This window comes from Trichomycterus rosablanca, chromosome 4 (assembly GCF_030014385.1).
Source record: "Trichomycterus rosablanca isolate fTriRos1 chromosome 4, fTriRos1.hap1, whole genome shotgun sequence".
Lineage (NCBI taxonomy): Eukaryota > Metazoa > Chordata > Actinopteri > Siluriformes > Trichomycteridae > Trichomycterus > Trichomycterus rosablanca.
Window position 1 is genome coordinate 22,767,460 of NC_085991.1, and position 22,488 is coordinate 22,789,947.

The 22,488-nt window shown below is 38.5% G+C and overlaps 1 protein-coding gene across 1 annotated transcript in view; it reads right to left on the reverse strand.

The window, feature by feature from the left end:
* plxdc2b (plexin domain containing 2b) overlaps positions 1-22,488 on the reverse strand; it is a 199,841-nt gene that overhangs the window by 112,203 nt on the left and 65,150 nt on the right. Inside the window, exons 3-4 of the mRNA XM_062994009.1 lie at positions 15,211-15,357; positions 13,554-13,623 (exon numbers count right to left, since the gene is read on the reverse strand). Of these exons, the coding sequence (XP_062850079.1) occupies positions 13,554-13,623; positions 15,211-15,357 (217 nt within the window). The remainder of the gene's footprint in view (positions 1-13,553; positions 13,624-15,210; positions 15,358-22,488) is intronic.

Below are 22,488 nucleotides of genomic sequence, written 5' to 3' on the forward strand. Positions count from 1 at the left end.
GTGACTTTTACGGCAAAAGAACGCGGGTAGTAATGTAAACAATAATAATAAATATAAATAATTATCTTGTAATATATTACCAAAGCATCGTCTGTAAGTAGTGGCGTTTATATTCTCAGTTGTTTGTAAATGTTTAGTGAGTATATCACAGCGCTTTAGTTACAAATTTATCGTAATTAAATACAATTGTTACTGTTACTATAGCAATTAGTATCTTTACACAAAATTTTAACTCGTTAGGGCTATTTTACGTTTGGTTAAATCTCATATTGTACCAGATGTAACACTTGACTACAGCTGTGTGCTTTTACTGTATTAAGTTCTTTATTGTTTTTATTGTTTGTATTTTTACTTCATTTTGATGCACACAGTGTATCACACAGCTGGGAAGCAAATAAAACCGACTGTATTCTGAAGAGATCTGTCTGTCTGTCTGTCTGTCTGTCTAGCTGAGCAAGGGGGATAAACTCTTAGTGAGGGCAGAACAATTGTCTTAAAATACACTGTAAACTCTGTAAACATTAACTGCATCTCCCAAAATGCATGCTGATTTTGTGACCTGCAAAGTGACACATCCTGCCAGTAGATGATGTTAAGAAATATTTACACATAATCCCAAAATGTACAAGAAGATAAGTAAGAAAATTAAGCAGAAGGAGGAAATTTAATGAAAGTGAAAACAAGTTTGTGCTTCAGGAAGAGAAACCGGTGTGTCTCTTGTGTTATGAGGCTGTGTCTGTGGTAAAGGAGGACAGTATAAATGCAGAATTCAGCCTTCAAGAAAAACAACAGACTGCAATCACAGCAGGATACGTTACAATTGGCCCTTTGAGGGCCACAATAATGCTGATGTGGCCCTCGGTGAAAATGAGTTTGACACCCCTGATCTAGACCCTGATGTCACCAACCTTTTTGAAACTGAAAGTTTCAGGGCTACTGAGTAATATGAAGATATGAAGGGCTACTTTTGTGATACAAACTTCCTAATTAACAAGGTTGCATGGTTCACCTTTAATGATATTATTATTCTTAATGAGAAGAATACATATTCATATATGTGAAGAGACTGTCTGATCACATGTTATTGTTAATGATTCCTTAAAATATATTATTAGAGCCGCTTAGGTGGCGCAGCGGTAAAAACACATGCTGGAACCAGAGATGGGATCTCGAATGCATCGTATCGAATCTCAGCTCTGCCTGCCGACTAGGCTGAGCGGCCACATGAACAACGATTGGCCTGTTGTTCAGATATGGGCGGGACTACGCCGGATGGGGTCTCTCTCATGACTGGTGCAATTACAACCAGCTCTGCTGGCTGATTGATGGCACCTGCACAGAGATGAGAAAAGAGTGCTCTCAGGGTGTGTCTCTCCATACACAATGCTGAGCTGCACTGCACTCATCAAAGTGTAGGTGATAAGATGCATACGGCATGCTGCCCACGTGTCGGAGAGGGCGTGGGTTAGCTTCGTTCTCCTCAATCAGAGCAGGGATTGGCATTGGTGGAGAGGAAGCTTGACGCAAATTGGGCAATTGGACGCGCTAAAAGGGGAGAAAAAAGGGAAAAAATGCTTAAAAAAATATATTATTAGCAATGATTTATCATGGTAGGAAACACAGATATAAACAGATAAATTTAAATATATAACATTATTTATATTTGGTAATCTCAATCTGTTTCAGTATTTGAAAGTCAGAGTTATCACATGATATGTTTGTAAAAACAGTGTTTGCTATTAACATCATTGCTTCTTGTAGGACCTCCCCCAAAAAGGCTTTCTTATTCTTGAAGTAGCTGCACACACTTGCTTGTCTCATAGGCAGTTGTTTTGTGCACGATATTGAACAGACAAGATCAGAGCTCATATATACATCAAACATTTTTGTTAAAATTTTTGTTAAAATTTTATATTCAGTATTGTCATTTTCAAATCTACATCAATGCAAGTGTTATTCATTCAAAAACAACAGCAACAAAAATATGATTTTTGGACGGAGCTCTAAGGTCACTAATGCTATTTTTAGAACATGCCCTTCGGGCGACTCACATGGTCCCTGCAGGCGTGTTGGTGACCCCTGAGCTAAACTATGATAGTGTGATCCTGCACCCCATTGTGACACAGATACAGCACTATGAAGTCATGTTCTATGAATAACCAAGAGACAAAGACAGCAGTTGTTTTAAATAATACACACAAAACATGTTTGTGCATGAAAGCTGTAAACCAAGTAAAGATTCATACAGACATATTCAAAACTGTAAAACACACTGTTTCTGTCCCTCATAAGCAAGAATGTCTTTTCAGAGCAATGATTCTTTATTTAAAATACAGCTTTCAGTAGAAAACAATCTGTCCTATCATTTTGTTATTATGGAAGTTTGTTTTAGGATTACATTCTATTTTGATATAGTATATATTTTTAAAGATTTTAAATGCATACTAGTTTTTGTCTTTTCTCAGTACCATTTTTAACATACATCTATTTTTACAGATACCATTCTAGATGTGACTATTTTTATTTATTATAACTACTGCACTCAAATGTCTATTTATGCATGAGAACTAGATGATGGAGGACATAGTTTCTAAACCTGAAACTTCTGTAAAACACATGAGAACAGGATATACTGAATGAACTGTATATTCCTATAGAAACCTCCTGTGAGGAGACTCACTAATAGCGATTTCCCCCCAAAATAACCCTTTGCTCAGCGCTCAGCTTGAGCAATAAAACATCACTAAACTTCTATGACACGAACATCCATTTGTGTTAAATAACCATCAAATCCACTCTAAAAGCTCCATATATATATATCTGTGTTTAACTGGATTAACTTAATGTGTGGAGGTTTTGCAGCTCAGGGTTCTGAATCCGCATCTCGGGAAAGTCGAAAAAGCATAACGTGGCTGATTGGTCTAAAAGTACGACACAGAAATACTCCATTTCTCTCTGTTATTACTGGTTATATGTGCTCTGTACTGCCCAAATTCATCGGTCATTGTTTTGGTACAGCGTTATAGCACACAGTTCATCACTTTACAAATATCATTACAAATATCAGAAAATTTCAGCGGCAAGCTGGCTCAAAATTTAATCAGGTGAACTTTAAAAGATAAAAGTTCAGTGCAAACACGGTTTGGCAGCTTCTCATATAAAAGTACCCAAACCTCTACACTGTGACACGCCCACAGATGACATCACGGTTCGCGCTGAAAAACCAAGTGTTGAACCTTTTTTTTTGGTAAAAACACGGGGAACCGGTTCAAAATCAAGTTTGCGAACCGGAACGGAGCCGGATCCACAGCGGTGGAAAAGGGGTATCTGTGCCAGGTTGGCTATGTGGTGCATTTACGATCTGTTTACTTTGTAGAAGTGTGGCCTCAAATAAACCTTAATGGGAATCTTTATACTTAATGGTAAAACTATGGCTAGGGTAATAAGTTCCAAAAATCTGGCTGGAGCAACCCAAAAACAATGGTGAAAAGTGAGTGAGTGAGTGAGACTTGTTTACTCACTCTCTCACATATATGGAGGGAATCTTAATACAGACAATTCAAACTCCTCAAAGACAGTGACTAGAGGCATTCAAACCCAGGACCCTAGGATACATGTTGCTTTAAAGCAGCCGAGACAAATCAGGTTTAAACCTCATTTTAAAAACTGATCGACCTTGTATATTTGAGTTTACAGTTCTGGTTTTATTTGACCTGTGATGATAAAAAATAAAAAAGGAAATTTAAACTGCTAAGGTATGTTACACAAGCTACCAGGATAAGGTGCGTCCAGCAATCCGAATGGTATACCTCTGCATTGAAAATTCATGCCTGTTATCTAGCTGGCAGAAATTATAACTGGTGGCACTGTGGTGCCATATCAACATTGCTATTATTTCAGCATTTTCTTTTAGTTAATGCACCTTAATATTACAGTTACAATATTACAGTAAGTCGTACACCTAGATGGTTACCTGTAACATCTAACAGTGACAATAAAGAACAAGTACATACAAAAAGGAATCGAGATTGATGAATGTGAAAATAAAGGCTGTAAAAATAAAAGGCTGTGTTTAAATTTTAGAATAAAACTACACTAGCATTTTAAGAACATGAGAGAGCTGGTGTTCCTGTTCTTCTCTTATTTCATCTTATTTCTGCTTGTGATTTCTTTTTTTTTTTTACACAGATCATGTGTAGAGCAAAGGAAATTTCTTATTCACAGATAGCAGCATGAGTACACATTTTCATGCTGAGATAGCCTGCAGCTTTAGAAAAATTGTGAGAAGAGTCATATAGACCAAACAAAAAGCTATGAAACAAGTTTGAATGCACAGATGCACAGCAATAGAATGAAAAATAAAAACAACTTTGGATGTGTGAAGGTGAATGGCCTCATTATAAAGGAAATGCTGTAAAACTGGATATAATTATGCTGTTTAACACCATGCGCTTCAGTTTCTAACAGTTACACTTCTTTACTGTTAGCACGGTGGCTTGGTGGGTAGCACTGTCGCCTCACAGCAAGAAGTTCCTGGGTTCGATCCCCAGGCGGGGTGGGGGGTATTGTCTGGGTCCTTTCTGTGTGGAGTTTGCATGTTCTCCCCGTGTCTGCATGGGTTTCCCCTTGCTGCTCCGGTTCCCTCCCACAGTACAAAAACATGCAGTCAGGTTAATTGCAGACACTGAATTGCCCTATAAGTGAATGGGTGTGTGTATGTGTGTCTGCCCTGCGATGGACTGGTGGACTTCATGAATAATAAGTATAAATGTGGCTTTACATGTAACAGGGGCAGCACAGTGGCTTGGTGGGAAGCTCTGTCTCCTCAAAGTCCTGGGTTCGATTTTCAGGTGGAGCGGTCCAGGTCCTTTTGCATGTTCTCCCCGTCTCTGAGTGGGCTTCCTCCAGGATATCTGATTTCCTCCCACAGTACAAAGACATGCAAGTGAGGTGAATTGGAGATACAAAATTGTCCATGACTGTGTTTGACATTAAAGACTTAAACTGATGAATCTTGTGTAACCAGTAACTACCTGTTCTGTAACCAAAGTGTGTAAACAAATACCTCTGAGATTCAGGTTTCGGATGCTACGCTTTTCCTGAGGGGAACTGTTCATGCAAGAAATCCAAGACTAGTCTTAAATTTCTCCTAAGCACTGTGCAGGTATAATAAGCAAACATATAGACTGTTACTGCTGTTAAAAAGGTTTTAACAGTTATTGTAACAGGGTTGCCTGTCGTAGAAATCATCAAGTGGCACGAGTTACAGAATCATGCCAATTTGCAATGCCATTATGGTCAGTAGGGGGCATTGAGGTGCAGATGATTCACTGTATTGGTTCCATTAACTGGCAATCTCTGCTCGCTGTTTGTTATTGTATTCACTTTACATGGAGGCACTTCTTTTTCTATCGGTTTCTTTTTCTCTGGAAGCTATAATTTTGGGCTCAATCTAGTCCAATGTTTCCTGGCAACTCAGCAAGTGTTGTGGCACTTTTCATCTTGTCATTATTTTCATTTTTCACCTGTCAGACAGATATCATATTTTTGTGTTTCCGTTTTTTTTAGCTACCTGATGAATTTGCAATTGTCGTCTTTTTGTCAGCGGATTATTCGCCACAGTACTGTTTACCTTATACCTTATAGTATAGTTCTTGCAGGTGCTTGGCTTCACTTCACACTTCAGCAGCATGGCACGGCTCACCCGATTATAAATTCTGAATTATCACTGTTTAACTAAACCAAAATGTACAATTTTGGTGATTTATTGTTTAGGTTGCCTGACATTATGATGGATGAAGATTAAACCAAATTTTACAACCTTTAAATTCCTAAGGCAAGATAATAGACATGGTCAGACCACAATTTTATTGTGATTTGATTAAATGATTTGATTAAATCTGGGCTCCTTTGACAGTATAATTTAATTAAAAATCACAAATTTTATTATGATTTATTTAGCCTATTTTCTGCTGCTGTTAACAATATTGAGGTGTGAATGTTTATGCTCCTAATCTCTTCCAGATGTTAGAGCACTGTAGAAATGTTTAATATATACAAAATATATTTAATGCTATTCTGTCTACCTTATTGTATCCATCATTTAAATACAAATGGTAAATATAATTCAAAAAATTGTTTCCTAAAATTATTCTGTAAATTAGCACTATACGCAACCAGTAGAGGATTGGGTAATGGGGGCATTAAGTGTGCCGAAAGTTGGGCCATGAAAGAAAGAAAATGCGAACTCTACAGCTCTTCTAAAGTTTGCTCTTGGTCACATGACTGTTGATGTTACAAGAGCCCAAGAGTGTATGTTTGTATGTCAGACAAGGTGTGTGTTAATGAGCCAATGTGTTTATGCTTTTTGCATTTTCCCCCCCAATCTGGCCATATCCAATTACCCGATTGCATTACGCTTCCTCTCTACTGATGCTGATCTCCACTCTTGATTGAGGAGAGCAAGACTGACACATGCCACCTCTGACACGTGTGTAGTAGCCGACTGCATCTTTTCACCTGCACAGGGCGAGTTCATTTGCGCATCAGCTTTGTGTACGGAGAACCACACCCTGATCAACGCATTATTCCTCGACTCTGTGCAGGCGCCATCATTCAGCCAGCAGAGGTCGTAATTGCATCAGTTATGAGGTCCCGGCTCCGGGTCCCACCCTGTATCAAAAACAGCCAATCGTTGTTCATGTAGATGCCCAGCCTTCCAAATGGCAGAGCTGAGTTTCAAACCAACAAGTTTGAGATGTCAGCTCTGGTGTGCTAGTGTGTTTTACTGCTTTTGGTGATTTTATACCAGTGTCATTCTTCCCACTCACCATACTGTATCGAAATACAGTAACATGTAAAATTTATTTCAAGCCAATTAATCAAGAAATGTCAAATCTGTCAGACAGATCCCATAAAAAAACTTGTCATGTCATGGGCTGTGATGGAATTAAAACAGGAATCAGATAAACTAGGTCCATTGATGCAGAATTGGGGCCAAGCCACATAGCCTCAGGATTATCTCTAAACCACTGGTTTATAGATGTTGTCCACTTGTTCATTCATCTATTAACTAATTTAAGTGCCCAGTTCACTGCTATTAAAGCATGAAGCAGCAATTCTGTCATGGCTGGTTGGAGGTAGTAAGTAGCTGTATCTCAGCCAAGTCTTCTTTTTCTGTCAGATAAAATTAGCTGTGCTGTGCAGATTACTCAGGTTTTGGAACTAGATTTGGTACCATCTAAAATTGATATTACAAGCATGGGAGAAGATAGCTGAAATAACAGATAAATTAGGGCAGGGGGATGGGTGGGTTTAAGCAATCCCTGCTTTAAAATCTTAAAATCTTTTTAAAATTGGACTGAAGTGAACAAAAAACTAAAGCAGTTGCTTATTTCTTGCACAGCAGCCTGTGGACAGTGTCACTCATGACTATTAATTCTATTTATTTTTTTGATAAATTTTCACTATCTGGAAACACCAAGCATAAGGTAGTTACACACCCTGGAGAGGGTGCCAATTTATCGCAGCACTTTACACATTTGACTCACTTACACATTAAGGGTGCATCCCAAAACACCCCCTCATTTGATTTACGCACCCTCATAGAAAGGAATAGCTTTATTGGTCATATATACTGTACATCTTCAGTACAATGAAATTGTTTGGAAGCTGGAGTCAAAGCACAGGGTCAGCCATTGTACGGTGCCCATGGAGCACAGGGTTAAGGGCCTTGCTCAAGGGTCCAAAAGTGGCTGCATGGTAGAGCTGGGACTCGAACTTTCTACTCTCTTTCAAATGGTAGCCCAAAGCTCTAGCTACTAGGCAATTCATTGATTCGGATAGGTGATTGAATACTTTTGGCAATATAGTGTATATTGCTGCATCAAATGCATAGCTTGACATAATCTATGTATAATAATTCAGAAAAACCCAAAATGTTTTTTCTTTCCAAGCTTGGCACATTTCATGTATATTGTAAAAGGTGCAGTTAAACAAGTTTTATGGACACAGAGACGTCACCAACTGTAGTAAAGTATTATCATTAAGAGGCCATGCTACGAAGTTAAATTAAACATATAGCGTTCTACACCAGCACTAAAACTCTCTCACAGCTTTATTCTGGTCAGGGTCGTGGTGGGTTTGATTCACTGGGCGAAAGGCAGGAAACATCCCGGACAGGTTGCCAGTCCATCACAGGGCACACACACACATTCACATACACACACTCACATGTTGGGCAATTTTTAGAAGCTCCAGTTGGTGTGACTTCATTCATTTGGACTTGTGGGAGAAAACTTGAGCACCACACGGACAAGAGAAGAACATGCAAACTCCACACAGAAAGGACCCACCCAAGCAGGGAAGCGAACCCTGAACCTTCTTGCTGTGAGGCGACAATACTACCCACTGTGCGACAACCATGTCGCACCATTCAAACAAACGAAACCCTTTAATTCATAAATGTTGCAAGACTTCCATCTGAGATTAAGCTGTTGGCTTGTTTTGAGAACGCTTATTATAGCGTATTAAAGCCAGATAATAATTATCAAGTGTGACAGATTTTTTTTGTTGAGTCACCTCAGCATCCTCTGCTGCAGGATTTTATGTGCTTCAATTCAAGTCTAAGTAGCAGTAGCCTGACTGATGGCTACACTTAAAAGCCTCAACAGCCAGTGCGAATGAGTGATGATGCTGGGAATTCCTGTCTAGTACCATGCCTAAGATAGAGAAGTAATTTAATATCCCTATAATAATAATGAAATGAGACACATGCCATGTTGATACGTTAATTTACATTACAATTTACTAGGTCCAATCTATGTAATATTTCTATTCTAAAGATTAAAAAGAGACAGTGATAGCCTAGTGGGTAGAGCTTTGGACTATCAACCGGAAGATTGGCGGTTCAAATCCAGGCTCTGCTATGCAGCCACTGTTGGGTCCTTGAGCAAGGCCCTTAACCCTGTCTGTTACGCCGTACGATGGCTGACCCTGCGCTCTGACCCCAGCTTCCAAACAAGCTGGGATATGCAAAGAAAGAATTCCATTGTACTGTACACCTGTATATGTATATATGACAAATAAAGTTGATCTTTTTCTATCTTCTTCTTCTAAAAGAAATGGCAAAAGGTCACGGCCTAAAAGCGCTCATGACACCATGAAGGTGGATATCCAGCTAACAATAACTTGCTAGCCAAACATACAGATTCTTTCACACCTACACCTGTAAATCACATGTATTTTATGGAATTGTAATGATATCTGCAACTGTTGCATATGTACTGCACACAGGACTAGAGTTAACCATAAAATGTCCTGTCAACATAACAGGGAAAGTTTAGTTTTTTTGCTAACTATAGCAAAATACCACTGTGCCATATTATTTTAATCGATGCAGCCAGAATGGCCTGTTTATATGGGCACAGTGAATTTACTAGCTAAATCAATCATAATCACTTAAGAGGAATTATGTCTTTGCCAAGAAGTGTAATAACATTATAGAACTTTTTAAACAACAAATGAAAAATCTAGCTTGATGTATGTATTTTAACTCAGAAAACTAAAATTTTACTAAAGAGTGTGTTCTAATAATTCAGTGAACCCCCATCAAAAACTCAATACTGGCATGATATACACCGATCAGCCATACCATTAAAAACATTATTTTATCAGCTCCACTTACCATATAGAAGCACTTTGTAGTTCTACAGTTACTGACTGCGGTCCATCTGTTTCTCTACATACCTTTTTAGCCTGCTTTCACACTGTTCTTCAATGGTCAGGACCCCCACAGGACCACCACAGAGCAGGTATTATTTAGGTGGTGGATCATTCTCAGCACTGCAGTAATACTGACATGGTGGTGGTGTGTTAGTGTGTGTTGTGCTGGTATGAGTGGATCAGACACAGCAGCGCTGCTGGAGTTTTTAAATACCGTGTCCACTCACTGTCCACTGTATTAGACACTCCTACCTAGTTGGTCCATCTTGTAGATGTTCAGAGACGATTGCTCATCTATTGCTGCTGTTCGAGTTGGTCATCTTCTAGACCTTTATCAGTGGTCACAGGACGCTGCCCACTGGGAGCTGATGGCTGGATATTTTTGGTTGGTGGACTATTCTCAGTCCAGCAGTGACAGTGAGGTGTTTAAAAACTCCAGCAGCGCTGCTGTGTCTTATCCACTCATACCAGCTTAACACACACTAACACACCACCACCATGTCAGTGTCACTGCAGTGCTGAGAATGATCCACCACCCAAATAATACCTGCTCTGTGGGGGTCCTGATCATTGAAGAACAGCATGAAAGGGGGCTAACAAAGTATGTAGAGAAACATATGGACTACAGTCAGTAATTGTATAACTACAAAGTGCTTCTGTATGGTAAGTGGAGCTGATCAAATGGACAGTGAATGTAGAAACAAGGCGGTCATAATGTTATGCCTGATCGGTGTACATGTTCCTAACAAGTGTATGTAAATGTCTGATAGTAAAATTATAGAATCATCCAATGCTGCTGATAAATTATTTTTAAAAATACATTAATTATATCTCACAATACATTGGTAAGCCCTGGGTTCACAAATTAACATTAGAAACATTAAAACTGAAAAGACAATGCATTTGTGGTCACACTAGAGCAAGCAGCATACACATATTAAAAGTATTTAACAGGGAAACAAACCAGCATTGTCTGCCAAACAGGTGCAGGAAACTGCTGAAAGAACGATAACAGTGCAGTTTTAAAAAAAGTTAATAATAATGCTGTTATGAGTGTGGACAGGCTATTTAACATTCCGTCCCATGATGTTTTTTTCAGGGAGACATCTTAATCATAGACAGTGAAGGCAATGTGCTACAGTTGGAAATGAAGCTCTGTGCACGATCAGTTTCATTTAGACCTCAGTGAAGGCGTTGCTTTTACATGTAAAGATTTAGTATTGGAGAAGAAGCCCTTCACCTAACATGGATTATTATAAGTCCAGCCACCCCACTAATGCTTTTATATTTTGGTTGGAAACAGTGAGGGTGGGAGGAGTAGTAATTGGTTTCTGAGAGACTGAGAGAGAGCTTATAGTCCAGATTTAGCACCATCTGATTTTCACTTTTTGGGACCGATCAAAGAAGCTTTAAGGGGAAGAAGATTTTAATGTGATGATGATGTGAAAGCAGCGGTGCATCAGTGGATACGCACTCAACCAAAAACATTTTTTGCTGATGGCATAAAAAGTTGGTATGATGCTGGGAAAAATGCATCTGAAGGTGACTATATAGAAAAGTGATATAATTCGTTTTTTGAAATTCTTAATAAATAGAGTGGAAACTTTTTAAAGAACCCTCATAATTAATGAAAATTGTGGCGATATGGTCCCACTGTGGTTTACAAGATGTAACGTAAAGCCTCCACATTGGGGTGTACGTGTACAAGTTCATTCCATGATTCCATCATTCCACAAAGGTTTGGGGGCAATCGTTTTTCCACACCATTCTACATGTAGGTTGAATTATTAATTGATTATTACATAGAATGTAAAAGAAGCTAATACTGTAGTGTATACTCTGTGTAGAATCCCACATGTGCCACATGGCCATAGTACATTATTAATAGCAAACATTTCTTAGCTGTATTTTCCTAGCTGTAAGCTGGACTGTATTAACTTCTCTCACACAGAACTGGCTGGCACAGATACGAGAGAGAAAGACAGGGAGAAAAAAGGAGCAAAAAAATGAGAAAAAGAGATGCCAAACCTGAGAAGAGGGCAACCGAGATAAAGAGCTAACAGCAGCTGTCAGAGAAGCTGGGATGGTGTAGAAATGATGAACGGTGGATTATCTTGGCAGTTGATTTTAAGTACTGGCTAAAAACGAGCTATTGTTTTAAACTCTATCTGAAGCTGGAAGGAGTTACAGCAGGCATGAAGCAATTTTTTTAGCAAATTCCTACACCTCCACCAAGCAGAAGTGTAGAGCTGCTGCTGTAGCTCTGGCATCCCAAGCTTGAGTGAATTCAGTAGCACTACAATATACATCAATCAAACCTTAACTGCAGTTCTAAAATAATGCCTGGATAGGTCAATAGAAAGAAGTTTTAATGTTGACTGATGCACAAGGTCATAAATATACAAACATTAAAACAAACAGCACCAGTAATCCAGAATCCAAAAAAATCTAGTCTTATTAAAGACACTGAAACTAAAAAGTCTTTGTATTTCTCTTGTCTTTTCAAAGTAAAGAAGAAAGTGAAAAAACAGTACAATTATTATTGCATAACAATAGCAGAATGCACAGACTGTCTTCAAACTGACCTCCCCCACCCCACTTTTTTTGCACTTGACTTTAAACTACATACAACACACATCCAATGTGTATATATAGTATATACAGTGTTTTCCTGTATAGTTGTAATTTGTAATACTGCTGTATAATTGTAATTTCCATTATGGAGTTTTTAACTGTATTTACAGTGTACAGTGTATTTCCAGTTTCTGTGTTGGAGCTGTTGTAGCATTCGAATTTCCCCCATGGGGATCAATAAAGGAATCTTATTTTGTCCTATTTTATCTTATTCTCAGGAACACTATATTAATAAAAGGTAGAACACAATACAGTGGTACCTCGTAACTCGATGTCCCCTAAACTCGAAATCTTTGGAACTAGTCGAGAAATTTCTATCAGTAAACTTGATGTGTGTGCGACTGCCGCTTTGGCTTGACACTCGGCTTGAGCGGTGCAGTAAAACGTCATCAAAGTGCGAATATGAGACGAATCTAAATTGTGTGGAATAACCGTCAAATCGACTTTGGATGCGTCCACATATATCTGTGTTCAGCTGGATTTTCCTTCTCTTTCACTTTTTTAAGGTTCTGAGAAATTGTGAGATTCGGCTTTTCCGAGAGAGTTTAAAAAACTTATCGTAAAAAAAAAAAAAAAAAAAAAAGCTTAATGTGATTTAATGTATTAAAAGAACGACGAACATGAAATTTATCTTAATTAGTACTGCTCATAAGTTCTCTCCACTTACTCAACTCACTAAGGAATACGGTATTCCAAGATCAAGCATCTCCATGATTAAGAAGCATAAGAAAACAGTAAAGAAGTAAAGGTAGTGCAGGTTTTATTGTATTTTTTTGTTTTTCAATTGTATTTCGGAACACATTAACAGGTTTCCAATACATCCTTATAAGAAAAAATACCTTAAAACTCGCCTTTTAAACTCGACGATACTCCCAGAACCAACTTACGTTGAGTTTTAAGGTATTACTGTATTTCATTTCAGAACACTCTAAATTCTCCATAGTATGGATTCCACCAATTATTTAAACAATTCTTTTGAGATTTTGGTCCACGTTGTCATGACTGCATTTTTTCCCAATGTTTCTCCCAATCTAGTCATATCTAGCTGCCTGATCACATTTTGCTTCCTCTCTTGACTTCCACTCCTGACCGAGAAGAGCCGTGACTACTTTAATTAGCTTCAAACTAATGATTCTGCATTTCCTCAGTGGGGCTGTAAAAAAAATCATGAAAACTTAGTGGGGTGCTATACTTACCGCCTGTTGCCACGGTGATCTCCCTCAGAAAATGGCCATAAAATGGGAAATCAAAAGACAGGTTGACCCTCTGTGTGAGCAAAAACATTACAGGCATTACAAATAAAGTATCCACATTATAACCTGGGTCATATTTTACAAAACAATAAGCTGATAAGTTAATTTTTTTAAACTAAGATTTTTGACATTTATTGTTTATTAGAATGTAATGTCATATTTTACACTTTGGCTACGTTAATGAAAGGACAGGTAGGTTAAGTTTAGGTTCAATGTCAAACACCATCACAGGCAATTCTTTTTTTTCCTATTCACCTAACTTGTGTTTGGACTGTGGAAGGAAACCACAGCTCCCAGAGGAAACCCATGCAGAACATGCAAACTCCACACAGAAAGGACTCAGATCAAGCCGAAACTTCACACAATGCGCATTGTGATCTTAGAATCTTGACCATAAATACCCATTTGATGAATCTCCCAATGCAGTTATTGTGCTGATGTTGCTTCCAGAGACAGTTTGGAACTCTTTAGTGAGTAATGCACCAGAGAACATTTAATTTGTACGTTTAACATTTGGGGAGGCACAGTGGCTCGATGGGTACCACTGTCGCCTCACAGCAAGAAAGTCCTGGGTTTGATTCCCAGTTGGAACGGTCTGGGTCCTTTTTATAAAGAGTTTACATGTGTTCTCTGTGTCTGCGTGGGTTTCTCCGGGAACTCTGGTTTCCTTTCACAGTCCAGACACATGCAGTCAGATTAATTGGAGATACTAAAGTCTGCCTAGGTATGAGTGTGTGTAAATGTGTGTATGTGTGTATGCCCTGTGATGGACTGGTGACCTGTCTGGGGTGTTTCCTGCATTTCACCCAGTGAATCAAACCAACCACGATCCTGAATAGTATAAAACAGTATAAAGCCGTAGTAAAACAGACAATGAATGAATGAATGTACTGTATAGTATTTGGTCTGGTCTACTGCATTGTGGCTGAGCTTTTGTTGCTTTTTACAATAGTAGAATAGTACTGTAGAATAGTAGAACAGATGATCAGGGCAGATCTAACATGACAGTATGATCCTTTGTACCGTCAATAAATATCTGGGGTTATGTACTTGTTTTTAAAGACCTGTTAGCAATTTCTGTGGCTAAATCACACATCCCCTACAGGTGTGTGTAAACATCGATGGTATATACACTTTCTACATTTTTTTTAAAAAGGTAATAAAAAATGGATGAGCAGTTAACTGGAAATGTGGAACCTGCGTTTAAGGACTGAATTTACAGTCAAACAAACCACATTCACCCTTAATCATATTAAACTTAATTCTGTAGCTGAGGTGAGTCTCTATGTTGTGGTTTGTCTTGTTCAGGAAGAATAATGTGCTGTAGAATCAGTTCCTATTAAAATGAAATAGGACATCTGGACACAAGCATTATGCTTTCAGTACACAAAGTCTCCTCTCATATTTACACAGTCTGAAAACAAGGAGGAAGGAAAATGACTTTCAAATGACAAATGTTTTGGACGTTCCAGAAAATGATGCTGTATAGTTTATATTTTATAGAAAAAGAAGTGTGCAGTCCTTGTTTTTACATGTTCTATCTCTATTTATATCTCTATGTTCTTTATTGCTTAGCTTTTTATCTGGTTTATGGGCTTACCGCAGCTTGTCTATGTGTGTTGGACAGGATTCCATGAATCTTCACTTTTTCCTTGTCCATTTGGTCAATGTTCACCCATAATTCTTTGCTCATGGGATCGTTGGGACCATACATCTTTGATGTGTAATAATTGTGGTCTGTGTCCTCCTGCAAAGAGATCAAAACTCTAGTCAAAGCCTGTTATAACAAAATGTCAGACACTACTTCATCTCCATTTGCTGTGTGTTTAAATATGAGGTGATGATGCCCTGTTTGTAATCTGTTCTTATCACTGCGGTCGACAGCTTAAACTGTAAACATGTTTTCCTTTAATCTGACACAAACACTGACTTGCTCAGTCTGTCTCTGTTTGTTGTTTGGGTACTTGGGATGTTTCCCATATGTGTAGCTGGGACTTTGGGTAATGCTGAACAACGCTGGCTTTGATCAGCAGCAGCTGGTTCCTCTGGACCCTGTGTAAATGCTTGGCAACTTCAAGTGTGCCGACAGGAGGCCAGCCGGCTCATCCTAACTCTGCTACTCCTTCTGAGACAGACTGACATTCAGAGAGAAAGTGAATGATAGAGCAAAAGGGAGAAGACGAGATATGGACATTCAACATCAGGAGAAAGGACAGAGTAAAAAAAAGAACAGACCAATAAAGATATAGGGAGGGTGGAAAGGTGTTTCTTTCTTGTTTGCTTTATAGACACACACCACACTCAACTGCACATGAACCTTTATTTGTTACCTTCTCCTGTTTACAGAACCATGTTCAGCTGCAGGATATAACAGGGATGCTGATAAAATTATGCTTTGACAACAATTTGTAATGAAGAAATGAATTTTTTTCATCATTTGATATGTACATATATAAACAAATTTTCTCAGAAATTATAAATCCTATACAGGGCTATACACTCACCAAGCACTATTAGGTCCATCTATCTGAACCTACCATACAGGTAAACTTTGTGTGTTTACATTTATTGCCTGTAGCCCATCTGTTGCACTGTACACTTCAAATTCTCATTAACGCAATGTCACGCAATGTGTATGGTAATGGCATGAAAATACACCAATCTGCCATAACATTAAAATCACCTCCTTGTTTCTACACTCACTGTCCATTTTATCAGCTCCACTTACCATATAGAAGCACTTTGAAGTACTACAATTACTGACTGTAGTCCATCTGATTCTCTACATACTTTTTTTTAGCCTGCTTTCACCTGTTCTTCAATGGTAAGAACCCCCACAGGACCACTACAGAGCAGGTATTATTTGGGTGGTGGATCATTCTCAGCACTGCAGTGACACTGACATGGTGGTGGTGTGTTAGTGTGTGTTGTGCTGGTATGAGTGGATCAGACACAGCAGCGCTGCTGGAGTTTTTAAATACCATGTCCACTCACTGTCCACTCTATAAGACACTCCTACCTAGTTGGTCCACCTTGTAGATGTAAAGTCAGACACGATCGCTCATCTATTGAGCTGTTTGAGTTGCATGTTTGTTACAGTGGTCACAAAGTGCTTCTATATGGTAAGTGGAGCTGATATAATGGACAATGTGTGTAAAAACAAGGAGGTGGTTTTAATGTTTTGGCTGATCAGTGTATGTGTTTTGATAAAAGTGCATCAGGTGCAGTGTTGTTGGAATTTTTAAATAATAAATAATAACACATAATAACACTTCAGATTTTGTTAGATTATGTTTAAATAATGAGACTTAAACACCAGCATCATCTAACCTAGTCCCAACGTTGCTCAATGATATATACTGTAGGTATCTCATACAAAAAATATTTAGGCATTTTGAAGAAGTATGTCTTAATGTAAAGCACTTTACAAAAACGAATATACACACTAGCATGTTATTACCATGTTAGTGTAATTGCAGGGCTGAGAATGATCCACCATCCCAACATCATCTGGTCAGTGGGGGTCCTATGGAGGTCCCATTTAAATATTTAATGACATACTGATGACAAAGTGTACAGAGCAACAGATGGGCTACAATTGGGTAACTGTATACCCATAAAACCATTTGTCTATATGTTGGGTGTATCAATGAATGTATGTACCAGGAAGGTGTACCTCAGTGGGTGGTGAACTTCTGATATTTGTTTTTACTTGCAACATTAGTATACCTACTATACCAGTCACGCTGCCTCAGAAGAGCCACCAAGATAGTTGGTGACCCCACACACCCGGCCTATGGACTGTTCAGCCTCTTGCCCTCTGGCAAACGCTACCGCAGCATGCGATGCCAGACTCAGCAAGAGCTTTTTTCCACAAGCCACCAGATTACTCAACTCCCTATAACAGCACACACAACATACCTGCTCACACTTACGGACTTTCTAAACACATTTATTTATTAAGACTTAAATACCTACATCATGCTGCTACGCATCTGTTATATTCTGTGCAATAATTTAAGTGTTTAACACTAGGCATTTTATTTATTTATTACACTGGTACCTCACCACTGCAAATTATGTGCAATATCTCTTACTTAGTGTGTATATACTTTTTATTTTACTAAACGTGTATTTTATGTCTGTTTTCAATGTATGTGCAATAGTGTTGAGCCTGTTTACCATCTCTATGCTAAAGTTCACTGGCTTCACACAATGTCTGTCTGTGTTGTGATGCTTTTGTAATCTGTTTTTGACATGTTTCGACATGTTTTAGACAGGATTATTGCTTTCCTTTCCCCAGGATAGACAGCTTGATGCTGCTTTTTATCACGACAAACTCAAGGATCTTTCCAAATTTCCTCCTTTACTGCAGTGACAGGAACGTTCAAGAGATCTTCCAGGCTTCTATTTTGCTGTTTTCTTGGTTTCATATATTCTCTGTGTTCTTGGTGTCAGTCTTATTTTACTGCTGCTTTTCTGTCATGTCCTGTAACATTTTTTCAAATTTTTGTTTACCAGACATGTTTTGAATCCTGTTTTTGGGCTGTGCTGTCTTGCATTCCAGCATGTCTCATGTGTCCTATTACTCTATTACCTATTACCTATTACTGCTAAGAGCTTAAGAGGAGAGATGAAACGGGGAGTAAACAATTTATCAGACACACGCTACAAAAAGTTGTGTAATGTTGATGTACTTAAATCTAGTTTGTAATGGTTGATCAGGAGTAATGTAAAATTTCACTCTGAAAATAACTTATTATAATATTTAATGTTCTGCACTTAATGCCAATATTGTTGAATAACAAGTTGGCTCTTACATACAGGTCAATAGTTTTTCCTTTCTTATTATTTTGAAATGTGGAAATATACTGAGATTAAATTAAAACAGAATTGCTAAAACAAATAGATGTATTAGTATGTCAACAATGCTGCTCCTACTAGATGGGATGGGAGCCTAATGTGTTTGCACCAAAATTGTCCAGAACTTACAACAGACTTTATCACCGACTAGACTGAATAATGTAATAATTTTTTTTGCTAGTTATAAATTTCAGTTCATGTTAATTCTGTGTTTGTATGATTTGTGTAAATCCTATTTATTTAAAGTATCCTCCAGGCCATCCAAGAAGGATGGGTCCCTGCTGAGTCTGGTTCCTCTCAAGGTTTTTTTCCTGTAATTTTAAGGGAGTTTTTCCTTGCCACTGTCACCCTTGGCTTGCTCAATAGGGGTTTTTTGTCAACTGGTCCTGGATTCTGTAAAGTTGCTTTGAGACAACGTTTACATGCAAGTTTACATACTAAGCTCTTGCTTTTGATAAGCTCTTGCTTTTGTTCCTTGTCCGTATGTTCATTCAAACTTTTAGTTGTCAGTTTTTGGTGCAGGGGCTTCTTTTTGCACAACAGCCAATAAGCCATTGGCACTGTAAAGCTTGCTTGGCTGTAGACATTGTCACTCCAGTGCCATCAGCTTTAGGTTTATGGCAGATCTGTTTTTGGTGTTTTTTAGATAACATCTGAACATTCAGACAAAGCAAGCAAACAGTAAACAAATAATGGGAATTGGACAGGGAAGTGTGTTCCAATCATTTAGACACAAAAGATCCCAAGACCACCAAGACATGTACTTAAGCGCACTCAATTTGTCTTCCGCTGCTGAGGGATACCCGATTGCATCAGAGGAGAGCATGTCACTCCGACACATGCACAGCCCTCCTCTTCTCACCCCTGCATTCTCACAGGCATCTCTTCCGCCAATCAGGGTCCTTACACAGTGTATGAAGACCCACCCACCACACATAGTCCGGCCCCCACCATGCAGATACGGTGGCCAATATCTGCTGCAGGCACTGCCAATTATGCCTGCTAGATGGCTCCCAGCCGACCGGTTTTGAACTGCTGAGTTTAGAATCTCGGTGCTGGTGTGCTAGCGGAATATCCCGCTGCGCCACCTGGTACCTCAATGAATGTGAACTTTTGACTACAACTTTATGTCTAAGAAAGTGGCACCTGAGGTCTTGGCTGGACTACTAGTTAAGCTTACACAACTTTGATTATTTATATTATGAACCCCCACCCAAAAGCAGATTCACATGCAACATGACCAGTGTTGTGGACTCTATAAATCTTTTCAATATTTTTGTAGTTCACCTAATAACCCTGATAGATAAAGCATGTGTATAGCGTTTTTAAAAAGCTGCATTTTGCTCCTAATTATTTAGTTTATTATTATTATTATTATTATTTTTAAGGTGTTTCAGCAACACACATTGCTAACATGTATAACAATAAAATACATTATATGCATCCAACTTTGTGGCAGCAGTCTCTACCCCTGTGGACAAAGCGAGGTCCATAAAGACATAATTTGGTTTAGTGTGGAGGAACTCCAGTGGCCTTTACAGAACCCTGACCTCAGCTCCATCAAACACCTTTGGTATAAATTGCGAGCCAGACTGTTTTTGATGCTTCTTTGTTCCTATAACCTAAGTTCTCTTTGTGTAATATGTTTAAAAGATCTTAAATAATCCACTGTAAGAAATATGCAAGAACATTGTCATTTAAAAATCCTTTAAACACCATTACCTTCAAGTACACAATCCTGCAGCCCTATCAGAATGTTACTTTCACCCAAAGAGATGCAGAATGTGAACCATCATTAGACAAATTAGTCAGATTAAAAACAGGTTGTTGTCTACTGTAATATTGGTACCACTGTGTCAGCCAGTCTCCTATATATCCTATATACATGGATAAAGTGGAATTTAAATGCAGACAGTAGTTACATTAGGTCTGCTGTTTCTCATACCTCACAATTTTAATTATTGATGCTGTATATATTTCTTTTTATATAGAGTTTTAGTTTGTCAGACATTTAATGTGCTTAAATTTTATTCATCTTTAGATTTTGTTAGATTATGTTTAAATAATCTATTTCAGCGCTGCTGTGTCTGATTCACTCATACCAGCACAACACACATTAACACACCACCACCATGTCAGTTTTACTGCAGTGCTGGGAATAATCCATCTATCTGTCCTGACCATTAAGAAACAGGGTGAAAGCAGGCTAAAAAAGTATGTAGAGAAACAGATGGACTACAGTGAGTAATTGTAGAACTACAAAGTGCTTCTATTTGGCAAAAGGAGCTGATAAAATGGACAGTGAGTGTAGGAACAAGGAGGTGGTTTTAATGTTATGGTTGATTGTTGTATGACAGACTGGACAGAATAATGAAGAACTTGCTTGTTTATTCTTTTTGCTAGTTATAACTTTTACATTAATCTTGTGTATGTATGATTTGTGTAAATCCTATTCATTCAAATTATTCTCCAGGCCACCCAAGAAGGATGGATCCCTGATGAGTCTGGTTCCTCTCAAGGTTTCTTCCTGTAATTTTAAAGGAGTTTTTCCCTGCCACTGTCACCCTTGGTTTGCTCAACAGGGATTTTTAGTCTGTCAGTCCTGGGGTCTGTAAAGTTGCTTTGGAACAATGTATATTGTAAAAAGCGCTATACAAATTATTTTGACTTGACCAACATTAAGTGAAAGTGTTGGTGGTTTCATACAGGACCCATTGTAAATGCTCCAGAGACCCTTCTACCTACCAGAAGCATCTCAGTAAGTGATTGATGATTGAATTGCTCCCAGATGTGAGTGAGACTAATGATATTAATCTATATTTAATATTATTACAGATTAACTATGTACCCTAAGCTATGTCTTTAGACAATCCAGCCATGTAGTTTGCTAAAGCTAAAAAGCTAATACTGTAACAGGCCCACCTACCACTGAAACTGGCAGGAGGCACAGATTACAGCGGACTGGTACCGGCCCGTGGGTCATTTATTGCCGGGCCGCACAGAAAGAATAAATAATTAGAGATCGCTACAAGAGAAATTATATTTCCAATGCTCTTCGCGTGTTACTGTCCCCAATCACCACTAGGTGGGAGCAGCGTCTCGTTGCAGCAAAAAAAGCTCAGTATTCACACTGATTTTCCATTCTATAGTTACTTTATTTTAAATCCTCCCTACCCCGCGGGTCCGTGAAATGATATCTTATATGAAACCGGTCCGTGGTGCAAAAAAGATTGGGGAGCGCTGGATTACAGGATCATGCCCACTTGCCATGCCATTCTTTGATATTCTTTCCAAAGAAATCAGCTCCTTGGCTGTCATGATTTCACCACTTTGTCTAGGCAAACTGCCTCTAGAGGAGTCATGATGGATCCACATGGATCCACACTGGACACGGGTTGTGTCAGTTGGTGATGTGGCTGCTCATCTCATTTATGGCTGCAGTGGTTATTATTGGGTCTCTCTCTCTTTTAGCTTTATTTCCGAGGACGTGGGTTATCACACGCCGGTGGACCAGTTTTTATCTTTTTATCTCTGTGAGGCAAATGTGCTCCTTATTTTTTCTGGGCAAAAAAATCCCTACTCTGACTAACACAGTCATCTATCTGTTCTGTCGCCTCTCTGCTTCAGGCTGCAGATTTAAGGTGTGATTTTCTTTTGCTGTCAGTTTCAATGATTTTGGCCACCTGTATTTTGTTTTTTACATCCTGCATATTGTGTTCATATATTACGACCTTGTGGGTGGATTCATATATTACAGTCTAGACAGTATTTCTTCAGAACATCCTGCCTTCTATTTGGATCTTCAGGCTTTTTAATGACTTATTCATTGTCACTCATTATTGTAAGCATTATTAGTCTTTTCATTTAATTGGTGCTTTTCATAATGAGTAAAAATAAGAGCGCTTCAGTTTTGGTTATCTAAGCCTTTGAGAGATAGGTAAGGTTTAATTTGCTAAGGATCTATTTGTTTGTCTTCTCTGCCATATCAAGGTAGTCTCAAAAGTCTTGGCCAGCA